This window comes from Columba livia, chromosome 3, assembly GCF_036013475.1.
Source record: "Columba livia isolate bColLiv1 breed racing homer chromosome 3, bColLiv1.pat.W.v2, whole genome shotgun sequence".
In the NCBI taxonomy this organism is placed as follows: domain Eukaryota; kingdom Metazoa; phylum Chordata; class Aves; order Columbiformes; family Columbidae; genus Columba; species Columba livia.
Window position 1 is genome coordinate 70111502 of NC_088604.1, and position 22245 is coordinate 70133746.

The following is a 22245-nucleotide window of genomic DNA, read 5'->3' on the forward strand; positions in this document are numbered from 1 at the left end:
CTGGCAAGAAATAAGCAGTTAAGCAAATGACAAAAAGGACAGCACTGATTATATTTTGAATGTGGTCTTAAAATTGTGCGAGATCATAACAAGTTTCTGTTCAGAGACAGAAAATTCTTGTAGCATTTAGCTGTGTCGATAATCTGCAATGTCTTTCTTGAAACCCCATAAAGTTATTTTCTCATAAATTACACCAGTCCTTGGTCAAACACACGCACTTAATAAAGACAAAGAGTTTTTGGACTGTTGTTTCTTCCCATAAGGCAGAGAGATGAAGCAAGCAAGCAGCTTCATAAATAATGAGGCAGACTGAATCTGTAGAGATGACAGTTTCATTCCTGGCTCTTTCAAACTGGAAAATTCTCTTTCCACCTCCTTCCCTTGAAACTGGAGACAATATTTGCTTTAATACGAGGGCACTTCTGAAATCTGTGAATGAGGAGAGCTAACTATTGCAGTAATTACAGAAAATTACATATTTTGTAGTAAAAGCAAGAGCAGGAAGTATAATTCTCCTCAAACCTTATTAGAAGTAATGAAACTGAAGTTTGTTCTAGACTAGACAATCTTTAGGCCAGTCAGAAATAGGCAACATGATTAGCATCCATCATGCACAGCCTGTTTTTTCACTCTTTCCCTGGGGAGCAGCACACACAAGGAGAATTTACTTTCTGGTTTCTTGCTTTGCTTTTGTTTTTTAGGTTCATGTTGATGCATACTTTATACGCTGTGCACTGATAAGCAGAAAGCTCATAATGCTCTTTAGTCTTGCTGAGAGATGAAACTACAGACTTGGGTGGGACCATATCTCTTACACAGAGAAGCTCTAGGCTGTGCTAAAGAAATATAGTTTTTCTTTAATACCATCAGACAATCTTTCAAAGAACAAGTTCTGCTTATTCCCAAATGCAAGACCTTGAACCCTAGATCTCAAACTCAATTTGAAATTCTGTAAGAAGCCAGCACAGGATAGGAAGAAGTGGCAAGAGGTACTCCCAAGGGCCTGTGCTGTTGCATATATGCACTCTGGCTTTCTGAAGTAGCAAGCTACCATCTTGGGCACAGCTTCATTTGGTAGAATTCATATTTGAAGTCCAGCCAAGAAGCTATTGCCAAGACCAGACTGCAGTCTTCTAAGCTGGAAGGAAAACTAACAACCTGGAGGGCAGGAATGTACCTCTCTTTATGCAACCGCTCCTTTGTATCTTTAGGACGGCTTTGCCCTTGCATTCCTACTCAGCCTGCAGTACTGTACACCCTCCAGGGCTGAATAGTTCCACAGCAAGGACTTCCGAGTTTAAACAAGAAAATTTGGTAATGTGGTACAACATTTTTATACCACTTGTTGCCAAGACCTTTCAAAAGGTCTAAAATCTCTGACTTTCACACTCATTCACAACCCACATCTCCTTCCAAAATTGTTCCCTTTCCTTTTTTTTTTTTTTCCTATTTTACCCTATTTTCTTCCCAGTAGATGCGTGGATTTATATATTTTCTTTTCCATCCATAGTCCTAATAATTTTTAAGTTCATAATGTCACCATCTCTATAACAGAATTTTTTGCTCTACTTTCTTTTTGTATACCTTAATCTCCCCAGTTCTATGTTTCAGTTAGTTTTCTTCCACACACCCCCCTTCTCTGCCTTCTCACAAAATGTCACTTCCTTCCAAGATTTTGCCCTTTCATTTATCTTCCATGTCTTCATGTCTTGCCCCTCTCTGTAATGTAAACCACTTCTGTATTGTATCAAATTATTGTTTCAGTCCCATTTCTCTAAAATTAATATTCACCAGTTACAAGCTTGCTCAGCTCCTCCCAAAAATTCCATCTTTCTTTTTCTCATCCTGATTCTCAAGGACAATGCAGAGATACCAGTGCAGGATGACTCTAAAGAGTACTCTGAGTTTGTTTTGCACAGGAGACTCAGGCAAGAGCCCAGAATCCCAGTGTGGTACTTGCTGTGTGACTCAGAGAAGTCTCAAGTCTGGAGGCCAGGAGAAGACCTCCTGATACATCACTTCTGAGACTGTTAAAAACTTGGAACAAAGTAGTCATGCAACTTGCTGCTGAAACCATAATTGTGATACAATACGAAATGCTTGTTTAAATACCTAGCAAATATAGAATTGGAGATACAAACGTGAACTTTGAAAATGAAGTAGTTTAGACAGCTGAGCCTACTCAGTAGACACCTATCCTTTCCTGCTGACAAAATCTGTGTTCTCTTCAAAGCGGACTGTGGCTGAATTATTAGCTTGCTTAAAAACAGGGACAAATGCCAACACAGATCTGGGAAGAATATCCAATGTGCATATTAAATGCATTGGTATTTCCTCTCTAAATATAAGAGCCTTCCCTACACCCTGAATATATATATATGTGTATTATTATTGCTAATAATCATAGTTTGTTTTGTCCTAGCAGCTTTCTGTGATTAAAATGTACACCAATATCAACTACCCATAAGCAAAATACGGATCTATATCCTTTCCCCTCATAATTTGAGCAACCTGAACTCCTCTTTAACTGGACAACACAGAGCAAGGTATTCTCTCTGACAGGGAGGAATATTTTCAAAGTTAAATCTAGCAGCAGTAAACACTAAGAAAAAAATGAATAGAACCCTCTAAAATATAACAAAATACCTGAGTTTATGTCAGACTTCAGGATTTTAGCTCACATCATTTCACACTGCTTTGTATCAGGAACAATATGCAATAGTCAAGAGATTCAATATCTACATATTCCTATCAATTCTTCTTAGTAGGCATACCTGCCACACCCCTTTTTTCACTAATTTTATTTATTTATTTGCAATAATGAAACCTACTCTTGGCAACTTTTCCTAGTATTTTGTTATCTGACAACCTGTCCAGTATGTCTCTGGTCCCTTGTTAAACACGAATGTTGTTAGAGTTAAGCTGACCCTCCCTTCCCCAAGTACTGTAGAGAAACAATTTGCCTCCAAGGCAAACTCACAGCACAGTGCTTTCTGCAGTCTTCGGATTTTGATGGCCGTACGGTAGGCAGAGAAGCGTACATTGTTCAGGTCAGCTGAAAGAGCAGAACAGAAACGTGAGTCACCTTTAAAATAGAGTCCTTAAGTTTCCTTTACATATACATTTTCACATTTTGGAAGAAGTCTGATATCCCTTCTCTGCAATGAATTAACAGGATATATCAGAACAAATAAACCAACTAAGAAGTTGAGACCTCAGTCCAACTGACCTGAAGGGAAAATCTCCTGACTCTGACAATCTAGGGCTTTCAGAGACTGGCACAACAGAAATCCTCAGACTGTCTCAGCACATGTAATACATATACTTATAACAGAGTTTTACATCCATATTTTGCAGTGTTAAGTAGTTTCCAGACAAGTGCTCAAGTAAAGTATGTTTCTCCAATAATTTACTACTCCATCAAACAACACAGAGGAAACTGAAGGCACTAAAGGTCACAGTAACAGAGAAAAAATGGCTTTTTGAGCCGTAATTTCTATACCATGAGTTTGTGAACAGTGTTTTGAAAGGGACTGTCAGATAGACATAAGCTATATTGTAAAAACTGTTTGGTATAGTGATGTTTTTCCTCATAAAACAGTATTTTACCCTTTTGTTCCTTTGAAAGAGAGATTTCACAGTATATGTAGATGTTAGCAGGGCATGTTGAACTAGTTCTACTATAATACGGTCTAGCCTTTACTGAAAGCATAGCTTCTCTGATTTGTTACAAAAATTAGTTCCCTGCAGACAGGCAGCCTGCTTTAACCATACAGACAGGCTGCATCATTGGACAACCCCTTGTGGTTTTAAAAGAAATAAACAAGATACTGCATTAAAACATCGAGTCAGAGCTCACTGTTCAGAAATAATGTCACTGAAAGGCAATACACACGACATGATCAAGGCAGTAGGTTTCACACAAAATGTGTCTCATCGCAACGTGGGAAGTGCTCTGTTACACACACTGCATGGCAACTCAGATGCAGTCAGCATACAAATGCAGATTTTACACATGGAATGAACATCACATCATAGTTTTTTTTAAGAAATGCACTCACCTAAGGACTGGAAGAGATCAGTCATTTTAGGATGATCCCAACAGGTTGTCTGTGTCTCATGACTACAAAGGAATGAGGTAATCAGAGTTTCAGGCAATGCACATACACACTTCCAAAGAACAAAAAAATCCCAAATATATTCTGGTTTTCTGTGTTTAAGTGGGAAGAAATCCCTCAGCTCTTTAAAATGCATGATCTATGCCACTCAGCTCCCTGATCTTCTAAATCACAAAGTTAAAGAGACAACAGCCCCCCCCCATATTTCACAATATTTACTTTTGATTCTAAGTGTGAATGGAAAAACTGATCTTTCTTCACATACCAAATCAATATGTGTCTTCATTGAGGGGGTGTGCTCTACACCAGTGCTCAAAGAACAGAGATTCAATAGGCAGCATCACTTAACACAGTGTTTAACACTGCTGTTTCAATTCACCAAGGTTTCAGGTATGCAGCCAAAGGGGTCAAAACGTGTATTATTTCAGGTCTACTGACATATCCAATTTCATTCTACAAGCCACATTTTACTTGTATTTCTGAATATTAATTGCTGGAATGATTGCACATTCTTGTCTCACAAAGTATTTACCTTTGAGTGAGATTTTTTAAGAAAATTAGAGAAGTTGTGTTAAAAAGATCACAGCACTCCCTTTAAAGGTTAATAATGAAAACGAAATTATGCTAGGTTAGCAAATCTAACAATAATTTCACATTTGTTTCTATTAAAAAAAAATAATGCGCACACATTCTTCTTTTTTTTCCCATGTACAGGTATACTTGTTTGTAAATAATGACTTTAAATGGCACATTGCCCTTAAATGTAGTGGACTGTATCTTCACTTGGTGTATATATAAATGCCTGTACCTCGGTGGGTGCACAATATTTATCATCATTGATTTTACTTTTTTTAGTTGAGAAACCAACAAAGAATGAACCCTTTTATCCTACGTGAAGCAAAAAAATGAGATAGAAGGTCCCTGCTCCAAAGAGCTACAGTGACAGAATAGGTACCACAAAGCTGAGGCAGGTTCCAAACAAAGTGCATGCTGAGGGCCAGTCTTTTCATTACAGTAGTGGAAAGTGGATGTATTGGGTCTCTGCATAGGGGCTACAATCCCCATTTCACCAGTGTGACCTTGTCATCTCTGAATCTGGTCTAGGTCTCCACAGTCAGCTTCTCTCTGTCATTAGGAGTAACTCTCTCTGCCATGGGTCTTATTTACAAATGCACTATCTGGCAAATCTGGCACTATCAAAACTTTGTGAGGTGTTTTTCACAGAAGGTAAAATACATCCTATTACTACAGTAGGTATAAATTCTCCTTTCCCTCTTTGTGATTGTTCCCTAGGAGGCAGCTAAGAGAAAAGCTCTGCACTCGATTACATTTAAAGATAGATTTATACAACATGCAATCAAAACACCATCTTCTGTAAGACCTTGATTGACTCTGAAATACTATAGGCAAACCTTCCCCAATTCAAAATACTGAAGCACATCTTTACATTTGAGCACATTTTTCCTGAACTGAAACTTTTATTTTATTGTGTTGTCATAATATCATGTGAATTATGTTTGTGTTTCAAATTCTGAATGAGGTGGTCAGGGTTGTGATAAGCTAAACTCCCAAGCCAAGGCATACCAGTATCTAAATAATTGTTTTTGCAGTTTCTAGAAAAACACAAAGAACATACACAGCATCAGTAAAAAGGAGCAGAAAATATAGTATGATGACTCATACTGATCAACTTATTAAACAACCTCAAAACTGGTCCTGAAGCTGCCCAATATCTGCACTATTGTGTTAAGCTGGCTACCGCGATTATCATGTTGACCACTTAGGATTGATTTCTGTTGACAAAAGCTATTGCAACTGCCCACATAAATGGATCCAATGTGTTGTCAGTTTAATAAAGCTTGTTTTAAGGAAATTGCTTCATCTTAACTCTTAAAATCAAGAAAAACACAACAAAACCAACAATGAAAAAGCCCACACAAACCACAAATGAAAAGAAAAAAACCCAAAGGGCCAAGACTGGTGATTTTATTGTCAACATCATGAATGAAAAGGATTTCTTAGGATTCTCTGAGAAAAAACTCTTAACTAAAACACCTTTGAACTTCTGTGTTAAAAGTAAAGGTAGGTGGCAGTACTGTGACAGAAACTTTATATATATGTATGTATAAAAATACATTTCACTCTATTTTAAATGCTAAAATATTAATGCAAACACCGCATGTAAACAACATGCAATTTAGATGAGTGAAATCCTTAGAAAAAAATATCATGTTAAAATTTGCTGTAATGGTAAAAACTTTGCTGAATCATGGACTTTGCTTCCAAGTTCGCCATCTTCTGTTATTAAAAAATATGTTTCCATGAAGAAACCTATAGCCTACTTGTGGGGTGTTGCAAGGATCTCATCTGGGAAGTGCTGCAGAAGTACAAAGGTTTATTGGCAGCCAATGCCTTTCTACACAAAAACCAGTGGATTGATAGCAAAAACTGATTTGAAGCACTTCTTGCAGCAAATTGTTAAATTTTCCTAGGTCACATAGGTTTCATTAAAAAAGAAAAAAAAAAAAAAAGATAAATCCTTGCTTTCTTCCCCCTCCAGAAATATACTGATATACTCCAGTACACATCTGTAATGCTTAATTAAGATACGGGCAGATCTAATTGCAATTCCAGCTTCTAAGTTATTTATAAACCCATATGCAATGAGTAAGAGCTGATATTACCAATCAAGCTTTTTTCTTAAATCATGTTTCCAAGATTAAAGAACAAACAGTAGTTTCATTTTTTAAATTGTATGCCTTAAGTACATAGCATCACTAGCAGTTTTCTGAAAGACTAAGACCTACTTTAACCATGACAACATCCCACGCAAAAATGTTATTTTTTCTATTTTGTGTGTGCTTAACATGAAGCAGGAGATATGCAAAAATCTCTGTATCCTGCACTATCATCTTATTTCTCTATTTAATGTAGTAAATACTTGAAGAGCTAAACTTTATCTTTACAGAAAAACATAGAACATGAAACACACACCTAATAAAATGATGACCAGAAAAATATTTTGATGTTTCTATTTTCATTTGAAAGAGAAACACATTTGTGCAAGACTGTTATAGACTAATGGGTTTTTAAAACTTATCACTCAGTTCTTTCGTACACCACATGTGGTAGTTACCTGCCACTAGGATTATGCCAGAAAGAAGGCCTTGTGAACATCATCTGGTAGAACACAAAAAAAGGCAAGAGAGAATCCATTCTTTCAAGCTTGCCCATAATTATCCAAAAGTCTGTACTACCTGACAGTTGCTAAATGACTACACAAGGTGAATGTGACTTTGTCAGCCTCATCCCTAAAACCTAGCCAGAAATCAGTGCTGCTACCATCACCGAATATATTCAATAGATAGGCTTTACTTTCAAGGCAGAAAACACAAAAGCCAGACTACAGTGGACAGAGCTGAAAAAAATATGTGAGTGTAAATTTTAAAAGAACTATAAAAAACTGGGGAGAGGGAAGGCATTAGTCTCAACATTGACATTATTTAATGTAAAATTTTGTTTGATAACAATTTCATAATATGTAGGGACTTTGATGCGATCACAAATTGATCTTACAGGAAGAAAAAATGGATGTGCAGATAACCTCTCTGTGCTACAAATAAAAGTGTCAGAGAAAGGAATCATTTTGTCAGGGCCTCCAAACAGGAGGCATGCAAGACAAAGTGCTTACTGGTGATTTGGTTTGCAAAGCAGCTCTTTGAAATAAGATCCATCTTTGCTGCAGCTACAGTAGCTTTCATGTTGTTGATGCAAGACTAACGCAAGCAGCCAAGCACTGAAAAATGTGCTTAGAAACTTTACAGCACTGTATGGTCTGTAACAGATGAGACAGACTTGATGAAACTGAAAGAGATCTTTCTGACTGGGATCTCACAGCTCCTTTTGATGCAAGTTTGTGTCATCACCCTTAGAGGAAAGAACCAGAGAGTTTGAAATTGCTAATTACCAGAGTCGCTAAAATAAGGTAAACATCTAAAGCAGTATGCAGTTTGCTCACAGAAGTGCTCCAGTCATTCTCTGAAGATTTCCAGGCAAAATGATTTTACTACATTACAAAGAGAGCTCCAACTTGATTCCTCTGGAGGCTATAACTCCTGGTAAGTCCCAGAGGGCAATTGGATAGAATTGAATGGATTGCTTTTACCATAGGGAGACAACAGGAAGTCTTCAGAAAACTCAGCCCCGCTAGAATCTATCTGCTAAGAATGAACAAATGTTGTTTTCTGTATTTTTCTGTAGAAAACAATCTGTGACTCCCAATGATGGGAAACTAAGCCTGCAGAGAAGTTAATGGAAATCTAAATATGGAATTATGCTGAAGTTAGATGGGGAAAAAAAAAAAATACATGATAACTTGTGAAAATACGTTAGAAGTTTACCATACTTAGTCATCTCACTGAACTTCTGAAAAGACTCAAACCAAGCATTTAACCAAGAGCAGACAAATCTAGAGAGTCTTCCCACTCTGTTACAACTACTGTGGCAGTTCTGTCCCAGGTCACAGTGACACTGACACCAAAGAGCATCTTCTGCTGCAAGTACCCTACTAGCTTCAGGAAGAAATACTTGTAGACTGAGGCAATAGTTAACTTTGGGTGAAAGTGAACTGTTGGGCTTACTATTCGTCTTGCATGTAGATGGCACTAGATAAAAACAACTTTTCAAAGTCTACAGGAGCTGAAGTTCCAAGATTTCATTTTGCACTGTGGGTGGCATAAGAGGCTACCAGAGGACTCTTTCAACTCTTTTTTGGTTTTTTGGTTGGTATCAAAAGGGTCTCCCAGGTCTCTTCTGCCAAAACTTGCTGACACAATAGGAGCCATGCAGCAAAACATATATCCATGAATAGATTATATGACAAAACAGTGTAATTTAAAAAGTCTAAGTGCATTTGTGCAAATTTCACTAACTAAAAATAAACATTATAATCATAAAATACTCCAAATTTAAAAACCTACATATTAATGAGGTTCTCTAAAGCTTAAATGGCAAACATTTACCCTTACAATCTGCTTCTTACCCATTATGTTTTCTGGCAGCTTTCTAATTATAATTGGCAAAGATAATCTTTGTTACAAACACTTCCTGGTTGTAAATAAAGAGCTGAAGAACAGTTAGAATGTCATTTAACTTTTCATGTCTAGAAATAAGATAATGAATGGAGTAAGTTGTAAGGTGTTTCAAGTTGCCCATGAAGTTGTGAATATATATATATATAAATATATATATATATATATATTTTAAACTGGAAATAAAACTAGAGACAGGTTTGCAAGAAATAAAACTAGAGACAGGTTTGTGGGGTTTTTATTATTTCTTAGCATGGACGAGGCTTATCTCTGTGTTGAAAATTGCTGGCAAACACCACAAAAGCAGATGCTGAAACAGTACAGCCAAATTTGAAATGGCATAATAACATTTCCACTTTATAAATATGTCACGGTGGTTTATCTAGATACCATCTGTTTTGGGTGGGTTTTTTTAGTTGTTGTTTGTTTTTGGTTTTGTTGTTTGTTGTTTTAAATTTTTTTGTTGTTGGGTTTTGTTTTGTTTTAAAGCCCATTAGAAAATACAGTTTGGTGGTGAAAAAAAGTTGACATAATGCATTGCAAAGTTAATGTATATTAGGGGTTGGTGGAGCAATTTATATGCAGATACTTTGAAACCCCTCCAGAGAAAATGTACTACCACATTTCTTTATTAGAACACGAGGATCAGCAAAGGAACTGGTAACTGAAGAAACTCTCAAAAACTGAAATCTGTAGTATCTCTTTCTGCAAATTATAATTTGTTTTCACTTCTAAAAGAAATATTTCTTAATACTTCTGAGAACGGGAATATGGATATAACTAGATTAAGAAAAAATATTAGTTTTCTCAGTTCTCCCCCTCTCCACTTTACAGGCATAAACCAAGAAAAGACTTCATGAACAGTCTTGAAAAAAATGGAGAACCAGAAAGCATTCTATATTCCCATTCACCATAAAGCTGAACATGATACAGGAGGTGATAAAACGGGATTTTTAAGATGGTGATGCCAGCCTCTTTGCAGGATTACAGAAAAGTATCTGGGGTGACTACAGTTTGATATTGATCAATTTAATGATTACAACAAGAAATTGCTCTCCCTATGTAATGTCCTGCATGAGATTAAACTCACAGTGATCCTTTCTGTATCACCCTTTTGATTCTCTGCACAGTACAAATCTCTAATAATTTATAGCATTGAAAGGTACACAGCTAAAGAACGCTTACATCACAGTTAAAAGAACAACAGTGAGAAGTGTCAGGGTAATTAAGTTTTCTGCACATTCCTTTCAGTTCATCGTGCACTCCTGAAAGATGTTTCACGATCATACATGTTGCCTCCTTTTTTCTTCAGTTTCTCTGAAGTGCTATGTAATACAGGCTTCCCTTTCTTCATTTTCAGTTATAGAGGCCAAGCATGTATTATTTGTGTGATTCAAACAGTTAAAAGTGAACAGTAGTAGAAAACTCTCCTTACTAAACCAATGTCCTTTGCAAACCAATCTACAAAATATGTACTGAATGGCAACTTTGCCAAACCTTTTGACCAAACTTCATGCTTTTAGTACCAAAAGTGCATTAGTAAATACTGTGCCAGCTGTGCTGTATCCGCTGCATACTGCTCATTAGCCTCATTCTCTTTTAAAAAATATGAAAGACTAAGCTTTTTTGTTTTGTTTTGTTTTTTAAACAGCACTGAGATTTCACAGATTCAGGTTCTCCTTGAATTCTACTGCAACAGAGAAGACTCAGAGTATAGAAATAAAAAAAATTCTATCCATTTTCGTTAAGAAAAAAATCAAACAAAAGGCAAAAAGGACTAAATACAATCACATCAACAGAAGAAAAGACATTTGGCAAATTTGGTTTACATAGTAAGACAATTCAAGTCTGGAAAATCTAGGCGAAATCATGTGTGTAGGTTCAGTTCAACCAAATATCTGCCATAGTGTAGGGAGCACACACCTTGATAAACCTGGGCTCAATGAGTTATAAATCCTTCTTCCAACCAAGGAGAATAGACACTCCTTTCCAAAACGGCCCAAACCCAGACCATCTCTGTCTCAACTTACAGGGCAGAGGAGTTTGTACACTGGCTTTTTAATCTTTCACATGCTTGCATTACGACCCCAGAAAGTGTGGACATGCCAGCTGTTAACTAATAGGGTGGGAAGAACAAATTACCCTCCAAAGCCACCACAGTGTGCTGAAACACTAAGGACATCTTTCTGTGAGACACTTCTCTCTGTGCATGTAAGTGCAAGTTCCCTCTGGCATCAGGAAGCAAACAGAATAAATGCTGTTCAGCCGAAGATACAGATGTCTTGCACCATTTTGATGTTTTCCTTACAGATTCATTGCTATCTAATGTGCTCCCTCTTGCCTTTTCGGCTGCGGTTCCCTAATATTTTTTTTTCGTTAAACTCCATTCTTATTCTCCTTGTGTAATGAAACAGTGAAGAGTGCAATATTATTTTTAAAATACTAATCCTAACAGAGGGACAACTACATCATCTTCTACAGCTATGTCATTTCTAAATATTTTACATTTCTCATTCAAGGACACTCACAAAAAGTAATTAAAATGAAGTAAAGGTATAAATTTATGGTTGTCTAAGAACAGTGTATGTTCTTATTCAGAATTAAAGTAGCCTGATTTCAATTAGCTTTTATTTCCCTTTCAAAATTAATTTTGAATTCTTATTTTTTAGCCACCAATTATGGAATCATACTTGTATTGTCCTGTATATCTTCTTTATCCCATAAAATGAACAACTAGTACCTTAAACTTCCTCCCTGAACATACAAGTCTTGCTGTAAAAACAGTAAATGTAATTGCTCTTGAATCACAGAGTTATAGAGACTTGTCATAACTGTTGCTTCTACTTGTGTTGTGTTTTACATCAAAGGTGCTTTGCTCAAGGATATTAGTACAATTAAACAAAAAGGTAAGAAAATTAACTTAATCTTTGCCTCTTTCCCAGAATTTCTTTATATAAACAGCCACCATTAAATCCTGTTGACTGTTCTCTTGAATTGTATTAAAAAAGCTCATTTAAACACTGCAATCAAACAAGTTTTTGTGTCAACGTAATTTTCTTCTCTTCTTTAAACTGTATCTGAAATTAGAGAATTAACAAAGATTTCAAAGAATATTTAAAGCTTAAGAGTACTCTCCAGCCTGATCCAAAGCAAATGAAGTTCAAAATCTGCTCTTTCCTCCTGTATTTTCCGCAACTCTGTGCTTTATTTAAATGCTGCTGACAACACTGAAGTTTAGACGTGTAAGCAGTAAGAAATGAAGGAAACTGCCAGGGTCAGTCTGCTTGTCAGACTGTGGAGCTTCTGAAACTCACCCTCTTTGAGATCCAGTAGTTAACGCTGTTGACTTCATTAGAGCTATCATCAAAGTAAAAAGGTCTCTGCTTCTATAAAGACCTCGATCCTCAGAAGACTTGAGCTGCACACTCCTGCCCCTTTATCAAATATCTTGCTCAAGACCATTAAAACAATTTCTGAGAGATGCCAGGGTCTCTTTCTCAGCCTGATTGGCTTCATTCCTCAATTGAGCTCCAAGGCAGCGGATGATATCAGTCGACATTTTGCCAGCAAGCTGTGTGCTTGAAGGATTACACCTAGTGTGCACACTGGAAAGACTGACTTTCTTCTGAACTAGTTATGATGAAAAAAAATTCTCGAAAACAGAGCTTGGGCTGAGGTGGGGCAACAGAGATGCCCAGAAACTCAAAAAAAAAAAAGTATTATGATGTACGAAAAAAGTGATATGCATATGAAATATTCAAGTAAAAAAAAAATGTTTGCTTTGCTCAGCACAGATCAGAAGCTTTAATCTTTGTCTATCTGTTGTGATGATAGGACTATCTATCCTACATCAGTCCTCTGGCACTGAATGTATTTGGGAGCTCCACAGTCCCTTCCAACAGGCCAACTCGCACCTGGTGAACACCCCCAACATCAGCTACCAGCTCAGACCAGGTAGGGCAGGAACATGAATTGCCATCTTTCAACACCCACTAAGAAGATATTCAGAAAAAAAGAAGACAGTTTCAGGGTAGTTTTCCTCTTGCTCTAGGTAGTTTGATACTTCAGCATTTTTTTTTTTAATTACCACTGTAGGTATGAACATTTTAATTGTACTGTTGTCTGAATCTGGACAGTCAGTGTGCTCCCACAACCAGCCTCTGCCCTCTCTTCTCCCACTCAGGAAGGGAGAATCCTCTCTCCTCCAGCATGTCACAGCTTTCTGCTGCCTCCTGCAAAACTTTTCAGCAAAGGTGCAAATGCTTTCATAGAGAATTCAAGGATTTTCACAGTAGGTTTTTCCTTTTGCTAGTTACCTACCTAGAGCCTTTAAAAAAAATTAATATCACACTTTAAAAACAACTGTCACACCTCAAGAATTATGACAACAGGTTTGATCAACATAGATTCAATGTTACGTGCTATTCAAAGCTCTCAAGCACTCAAACTGTTTGAAGCACAAATGCGGCCCTCAGATTTACAATAGAGCAAAATGAAATAATAAAAAGTCATCACTGATGTTCTTTGAGAATTAATTACCTGCAGGTCCAATTCATAGTCATCCTATGTACTAATAAAACTATTTTTTTTTCAAATTCAAACTAATAACATTTTAACACAGATTTTCTTCAGTCCATAATGAACTATTCTGCTTTTGGCTTACTATACACTGCACCTTCTTAAAATTTCATTAACCTTTCAGGCAAAAAGCTATCCTTCTCGACCTTTAAAGTACTGGCAAACAGTACATAAATAAATGCTGATAGAATAAGAAAATCCAAGTTAAAGATTGCTCTGAGTAGAATACTTAAAATTCTCCATACCTCCATGACTACATATTTCTTAATATTTTCAAAATAAATAACTCAATCATTCCTCCTAGTAACCAAGGTGTCTGCATTTTTTTTGGTCAATATTTATGTTAATTTTACATTTATGTTACCATCAAGCACTAAAAACTTCCCTAAAGAAAATGACGGAAAGACAATCAACGCATGTCTATTTTTGAAGGAATTTTGCAGAAAGTGATGAGTGGGTTCTAGAGCTATTAGTCACTCACCACTGTTCCGCTATAGGTTATATACTTTGAATTTTTAAATACATTATGTATTCAGCTTTTTTTCCCTTCAATCTACAGTTTATACTCTGGATGAGCCACACACATAAGAACAAGCCTAGCTTCAATACTGACACAGTGTTACACTGGAACATCTCTGCTGCTGTCTATCAGTTTGAGTAGGGTTTTTAGGTAGGGTTTGTCATAGATCTCTTTTTCATACTTCTAAATTATACAGTATGTAAAGCAACAAACATGAAAATATACAGTATATGCAGCATAATAGTATGTGGAGAAACGCTTGATAACGAGAAATTCTTCTAGTTACTACTTTATGTTTTTCTGTCAGGTTATAGTGATAAGAGTCTCTGTTATGCCTAAGGAAAAAAGAAACAAGGTAAACTTACTTGATATAATAGGGCACTTTGTTATGTGAAACAGATCTCTGCCATGGAAACTGTACTGAGGCTGAGGAAAGGAAGAGAAGGTAATGATTAGCAAGCACCTGTCAAATAAAAAAATCCAACTATATTTTATTTATTTTATAATTAAAACAGTTAAATTAAATTGAAACAATTAAAATTTCCCAGACAACTTCCAGTAATTAGAAAATCAGCTGGAGAAAACTCCAGCAATCTATCAAGATGACTCTAGGCATCTTTTTGGTGCCAAGCTGGAAATAAAACAAATGTGGTGATTCTATTTCAAAGAAAGATAATAAATTCTGAACAAGCAAGCTATCAATCCAGAGAAAATGGAGACACTGGTTTTCCTACCTCCATAGAATTATTATCAGTTTAAGTTTTGAAAATAAACACTTTTATAACTATAATTAATACTCTACAGCAGAACAAAAGAAGAAATATCAACCTTATTATTATGAGTTACAACCCTTAGCTCCTATTTGCAACTCAAATTAATTTGGATGAACACTCTGTAATCAACAAGAAAGGCATTAAAGCCTCTGAACAGCGGTAGTCTCTGCAGTATTTATGTCAAGTCTGATATACCAAGAGATATCATCCATAACATCAAGAAGCCTTCTACGCATGGAGTTGTAAAAGGCCTGAAGTCACACGTGACACAACTCTGCTTATCTGAAGAGCTTGAGAGATAAAAGGGGAAAAACTGCTCAGGCCAACAGGGCTGCTAATGTACAACTTAAAAGCAGCTCTTTACTGAAGAACTGTAGGTACGTGCATGTCCCACCAGAAACTACCAGACTAGTACCTGGTTCTTTAGGGGTTTATCATAGAAGAAATTCACTTCACTAGATTCACTGTAGAAGCAGAGATTGAAAGACCAGGTAAGGAATAACTGATCCTCACAACACTTTCAAGACAGAGTGCCCACTCTTAGGTGCTTAGTTAGTCAGTTAGTACTTGGACGGGAGCCCTGTTTAAAAACTGGCAAAATGAGACACACTTTTGATCCACATTGGATTTCACGTAACTAATCTCTCAATTAATGTAGTTTTTTGGAAGCATGGCCCACTTCAGAGCACATCCCTCTTTGGGAAAAAAAAAAAAAAAAATCAATTTGAAAGTAATTAACTCCTTTTCCCCTAAGATCTTTCTTTGCTGCAGTGAAGACCTGTAGGCCTCGTGAGCCCCACAAGCTGAGGCTGCCACAGAGCCTCGCCCTAATCCCAGCTGGCTGTTCCTGACAAGTTTCATGGCTGTGACCTCTTCCTGGACCACACAAAATTTCACGGCTTATCATTTAAGAAACATTCATGTACTGAAAGACGAATTAACTAGGAAGAATATTTGGGATCCTACAGGAACCAAGTAAACCACATTATTCACTGGAAAAAAAAAAATGAGAAAATTGGAGGAGTTGGAGGAGAGAGAAAAACAAAGAGAAAAAAAACCCAAACAACCAGATAGGCAAAGGCAGCCATCAGCTTTAGAGTTTCATGCTTTGGTGTTGCAATTTGGCACGTATGCTAGCTCTGGTCCTACTACAACAGTTTTGTCAGTTAACTAAGAAGAAAAATGTGGGCACTGTTTGCTTAGGTACTATTTCTGTCCTATTCTATATTAACACAGATATGGACTAAGCAACCTAACAAATTAAATTGTTAATTATTATGGACTAAGCCATATTGTATTTGTTTAGGAAAAATCTTTCTAAAAACTTTGCCTGCTCTCTGCTGCAAGAAACTCTGCAAAATGAAATTTCCATTCTGTCTTTTAAAATCAGTTTCCCAGTGAAAACTGAAAAGAGTAGTTATTAATTCTGGCACTCACTAGCAGGCATGCAGATATTAGTAAGACTGGACACCGCTCAGAGATATTTTGAGCAAGCCACTTGCAAACCATGGCTATTTGTTTGGGAATACATGGAGTCAGTGGTCCATGGATGTTCATGGATCCTTCTAAGAGAACATACAAGAAACAACAAAGAGGAGTGGATCTTGGGCCTTAGAAAACAGATGAATTACAGAAAAACAAACAAACAAACAAACAAACAAGTCATTGTTTCCAAAAGCAGGAGACAGCAAACTAATCTTTTTGCAAGAAATAATAGATTATAAGGATTTTTCATCTTTATCCTTATTAGGGATGTGTAAAATGTACTGATCAGTAACTAACTTGCAAGGAGCAGAAAAAGCACTGAAAGAAAGAGCCATCAAGTTCTGCCTAATACTGACATAAGGGAATAAAACAGCTCAGAAAAGAGAGGGATCATAGACTGTAGTGGCCTCCTGATACTGCTTTACCTCAGCCTTCCAGTGCAGGACATTTTAGGATAGGCCAATGTCATATTGTTCACCAGTCTTCAAAAATATTCTGAAGCACTTTCTTAGCAAAGGTCTGGATGAATCCATGTAAGAACTCCAATGGCAGCATTACACGCTGAACTGTGTCTTTTTAGTAGAGATACATTACTAGCCACTGCACAGGTGAAATCACTGGATTAAGGGCTCTGGAATCAAGGTGCTAGATAATCTCATCTAGGCTTCCTTTCCCATGAAACCAGACGGTCTTTTGAGGTCCCTTCCAACATGGGCTATTCTGTGATTCTATCTGATTAACAAGTAGAAACAGGTGTCTTGCTATGAGAAATTACTGATTAAATGACAATTTGGAGCTAGCCAGCTGAAAATGCTGTGACAGCAAGATATGGCCTCGTTACAATTTGGAGGAAGAGTAATAGGTCAGATAAATTTAAAATAGCTGCTCTCAAATAAGCACAGATAAAAAACTGTCCTCTTATTCACAAGTGGAACTTTGGCGATAAAGATTCACACGAGACATACATATCATATCAGTTTTAGGAGTCTGAGGTTATTTTATTCAGGCTACCGCTCTACTTGATTCTCATAGTTAGAAGTCATTTATGGCTGCTAAAGAGGTTTGAAAAATTTGATTTAGAACACGTACTATTTCAACCTGTCAGGGTAAAACCTTCATTTTTCCAGATTTAATGATTTTTTTATTACTTTCCTTTTGAAGTAACTGTCCCCGACTCCCATTTAACAGGCTTTATATATAAAGTTGCAAGTATTAAGTTCTGTAACTCTGTCTAGTTCAAGCTCTTAAACCAGATTTTTTAAAGAAGTTTTAGCTGTAGTTTGTGTGGGGAAGGAAGTTGTTTAAAACAAATAATTTAAATTGATAACTGCATATTATTTGGTTTTCTAGGACTGTGGTTTTCAGCTATAGCTCTTTCCATTCTCTACCAACAGGCATTCTTGAAACTTTCCCTTCTTGACTTCTGTATGTAATATAAACCAAGTGTCCCCTTCAGCCAGGAGAAGATGCCTAAACAAGGCTGAGGCATGCTGATAAAGCACTACATAGCCTCTTTGGACACAATCCTATGACTGTTTTTTCCAGCAACAAAGCCAGTTCACCACTCACTCAATCTTGTGAAAGTAATTGCTGTGGCATGCTGTAATCCAAATCAAGGAAATGATCCAGGTCAAGGCAAACAGAACCAGCTAGTGGTGGGTTTTGGAGTTTTTTGTTTGTTTGGGTTTTTTTTTTGTTTGTTGTTGTTTTGTGTGTGTGTGTGTTTTGTTTTTATTTGTTTAACATTTACATTGGTCCAGGTAGGAGAAATGAGCAACCTTAACAGTGACACAGGAGAGAAGTTGGGAACTTCTCAAACAAGTTTGATTAGGGGAAACTGCACCTTCTGTGTGTAGCTTACTAGTCTATTTTAAATACACAGACTAGACTGACTACTCTCCCAAACAGCAAATCTGGCATTTTTCAACAGTGCCAAGGGTACCACTATCTATATTATTTTTAGCAAACTATTACATAGGTGTACTGTCCAGGTCAAGGTTACAAGTTTGAGATTGGAAAGGCTACAAAACCACTGTGGTAACACCATGCGGTATTTTAAATTGGATTTAAAAAAAAAAAAAAAATTACATACTTTTAAAGCTGTTTGTTTGTTTGTTCTCTCAATTTAAAAAAAAAGGACAAAGTGGCTCCAGGAACTGTTATTTTGCACAACAGATTAAATAGCATCTTTTCTACTGTGATGTTTACTGAAAAACTAGTGTCAATTTAAAATAAGAACATGGTTGTCCCATAACTCCAGAAGAAATAAAGTTCTATTTATTGTTTTAAATTATGTTAGTTGTTTAGCTATACAGTGACATTCAGCACTTAAGAACCTTTGGGACAAAGCTGCTCATTTTTATATTCACTTCTCAACTCTTGCAATAATTTAATCTTTAGTATTGAAGCCCTCCATTAAAAACTAGAGAGGTTAACACTTTGTGTCATGAGCACTATTGATGGCAGATAGGCTGGAACATCAGAAAAATCAACATGGATCTTGATATCAAAACCTATCTAATCTGTAACATACAGGTCAAATGAGAACAAGGAAGCAAAACCATCTGCTTTTGCCCACTTAGTATGTGGGAGGTCACAGGATTACATCTCTAAAATTTTCACTAAACGGAAAAAGACATAAAGATGGGTCTCAAGAGGAAGTGGTGCAGGTTTGTTTTCCCCACCCCTTTACTTGAAGTTTCAGGAATGTATGACATTGCTCTTCCTTAGTGTCTTTCCAGCAAGGGTGAAAGCAGAAGGAAACTGAGGAAAGAGGTAAGCAGGAGATGAGAAGGTGTGGTTATAAACACAAAGATTTTGAGGGTATGAGATGTCAAGAATGCAAAGGTTTTGAGGAAATGAGAAAATGTGGTTATGAACACAAAGATTCTGGAACAGTGCCACATCAGCCTTTGCAGAAAACTAAGGACAAAGAATAAAGCAACCAGGGGCACAACCATAGCTCAGAAATGTATTGAAGTGAACCCCAAGGGAAGCACACCAGTGAGAACATTAGTGGAGTTATAAAGATGAAACAACTCCACAAAACCAGGGAAGTAGATAGCAACATGGAAGAGGAACTTCCTCAGGCCAAAGAAAAACCTGGAATATAGAACAGTCAGTTTTTGAGAAAGCTGTCATATCCCTCATGCATCTATTAATTCAAAGAACTTACTGGAAAGAAAGTGCTGTGATGCAGGCCCAAAATCTCGGTGTGCCTCCTGTAACTGTTTAAGGCGATCCTCTACAGACACCTACACATAAACACACATACACAAAATTTACATTGATAGACCATGATAATAAACACAGTTGTTTACATAAATTTTTAGTTAAAGAAATTTAAATTATGTCATAGCTCTTGACATCCAGCTAACCATGGCTACTTTTTTCTTTCATTTACTTGGTGAAAGTCATGTTCATATCTTGCAGTGTTCTTGTGCAAGAACTGCAGATCAATAATGAACAATAGTATAGGGTATTTCAAAGAGATGGACTCAATTTGAAATCACTATATCTTCGAAATTGGGTCCATCCTCTTGAAACATCCTGTAGTTTCATAGTGACTATAGCCAACTGCTGAAGTTTCTGACCTCCTCCCAACCCTTTCATTGGTCCAAATTTGCAGAGTCAGGAGGTCTCTGATTGTATTTTGATCTCACAGCTGCCTTTCCAGAATGGAACCATTTTGGAAAATACCACTTCACTGGCATCAGCTGACATGACTTGAAACTCCACTAGTACACACAACAGCAGTTTGCCTGCTTAGTGTTTAGTTAACTCAATTTGAGAGGACACATCTGCAAAAACAAACCAATAAAACCACCTCACTACCAAATTACATTAGGAAAGGTAAAGACTGATATGACACAGTAATAGTTTTGCCTCTCAGGAGCTACTGATTCAAAACTACTAGGCCAGAAGACAATGCCCAGGTTTTGAAAATTCACTACTCTCAGCTAGAGAGGCGACACATCCTCCATCCTTCCCCCAATTCTTTCAGACACTTCATATCACCCTTAGAAACCATATAAAGAAATAAATATCAGCTGACTCACAATAAGTATTTCCTACCCAAAAAAAAGAATAAGGAAGTGCAAGAATGGATAAATGAACTTAAACTGATGCAAGAAACTTAATTAAACCATTCACTATGAAACTGTGCAGGAGTTTGAACTGTAATCGGCACATCGATTTACCTTTCTCAGACAGTTTAAGCACAATAATTGTGACTAAGCAATATGAATCTCACAGCATACCGTCTTCTGTTTTATAATGCTAAATGTGCTATTGCTCACATCTTGTTATAGCTCTCCCAATACTTTAAGTGAAATTCCCTGCAGAAACTAAATAGTCAAAACTAAAACAAAACAACTTTCACAGGAGCTGGAAAGACAACAGAAATACATACACCAGTTTTCAGTAACAATGATCTATGCAGTAAAAATACTGCTATGAGACATACAAAAAGACATGTAGCAATAGTTCCCACTAGTCTCCAGAGACTGATGCAGTCTCCTGAGAGGGTAAACTGCTGAGACAGCTTGAAAGGAGAAGCTTTTGGTCAATACACAGCAGGAAAGACAGCTCCCTTTGTTGCTTTGGTACCACTAAATGAACACCTTAAGGACAGAAATAATGAACAAATGGTAATAACGCATCATTTAAGAGAACAGAAGAGAGTGAGAAGCATTCTCCCCCCTTCCACTGTACACGTTCAGAAGGATACCTGTAAAAGTTTCCACCGCATATTAAGATCATCCAGTTGACGAGACATCTTTAATGACGGATAAAGGTCAAGTGGAGACAGCTGACTGGACAAATCATTCACTGTTTTAACTTTCAAGTGGATGGGGGCAATTTCTTCTCTAAATGCCTAAAACAGTAAGAAGTGTACATTTACGTCCAATGTATATCTGAGCAGTATAAAAGCCATAAAACAACGTGGTGCTGACTTGCCCAATGTGGCAGCTTATACTACACAACTGTGCACAACTTGGCTCTCCAGCAAAGAAAGTTCACTCAATTCAATATTCTTATTAACTCCTTCATATCCATCTTTAGAGAAAAATAATATGAAATTTACTCAAATGTCCAGACTCAAATTGCGCTCCTAAAACAATTTAAGTAAGGTTTTTAGTGGTGCCACAGGGCTTTAGAGCTTTTCTTTCCAAAAAGAGATGTGCAGTGCTCTAACAGGAGCTTTAGCAGTACAGAGTCTGTCAAGCACTCTTAAGAAAAAAATGTGTTCAGTAACAACAGTTTTCCAGTATTAAGCAGCTGACAAAAATTCAATTTAGAAACTATTACTGAATTAGCAAAGCATGAAGGAATGTATCTTTTAAGAAAAAGGAGTATGACATTTTACCTGATTAGAACTGCAGAATAGAACTATTACAGTGACTAAAAAGAAGAAAAAGGTTTGTTGAATCAAACGGAACTTAATACGGCATTAAGACTAAATTGTTACAAGTTTTAGTTACAGCTGAAAAGATGCATCAAATGTCTTTCTTGCTGTGAGCAGTTAATTGTTCAGTCCTATAAATGGCTTGATTAAACATGACGAAAAAAGCCATAAACAACTGGAGAAAAATATTTTCTTTGGACATTTCAATTACTTACCTCCCTTCAAAACCTCTATCATCAGGCCCAGAAACAGAAGGCACCTACTGGCAAGAATG

The 22245-nt window shown here is 36.7% G+C and overlaps 1 protein-coding gene across 3 annotated transcripts in view; it reads right to left on the bottom strand.

Moving 5' to 3' along the window:
• UTRN (utrophin) overlaps nt 1-22245 on the bottom strand; it is a 372502-nt gene that overhangs the window by 53913 nt on the left and 296344 nt on the right. For all 3 annotated transcript variants that reach the window (XM_065057532.1, XM_065057531.1, XM_021294904.2), the window contains 5 exons: nt 21294-21440; nt 19740-19818; nt 14672-14732; nt 4062-4123; nt 2981-3055 (listed from right to left, as the gene is read on the bottom strand). In XM_065057532.1, the coding sequence (XP_064913604.1) occupies nt 2981-3055; nt 4062-4123; nt 14672-14732; nt 19740-19818; nt 21294-21440 (424 nt within the window). The remainder of the gene's footprint in view (nt 1-2980; nt 3056-4061; nt 4124-14671; nt 14733-19739; nt 19819-21293; nt 21441-22245) is intronic.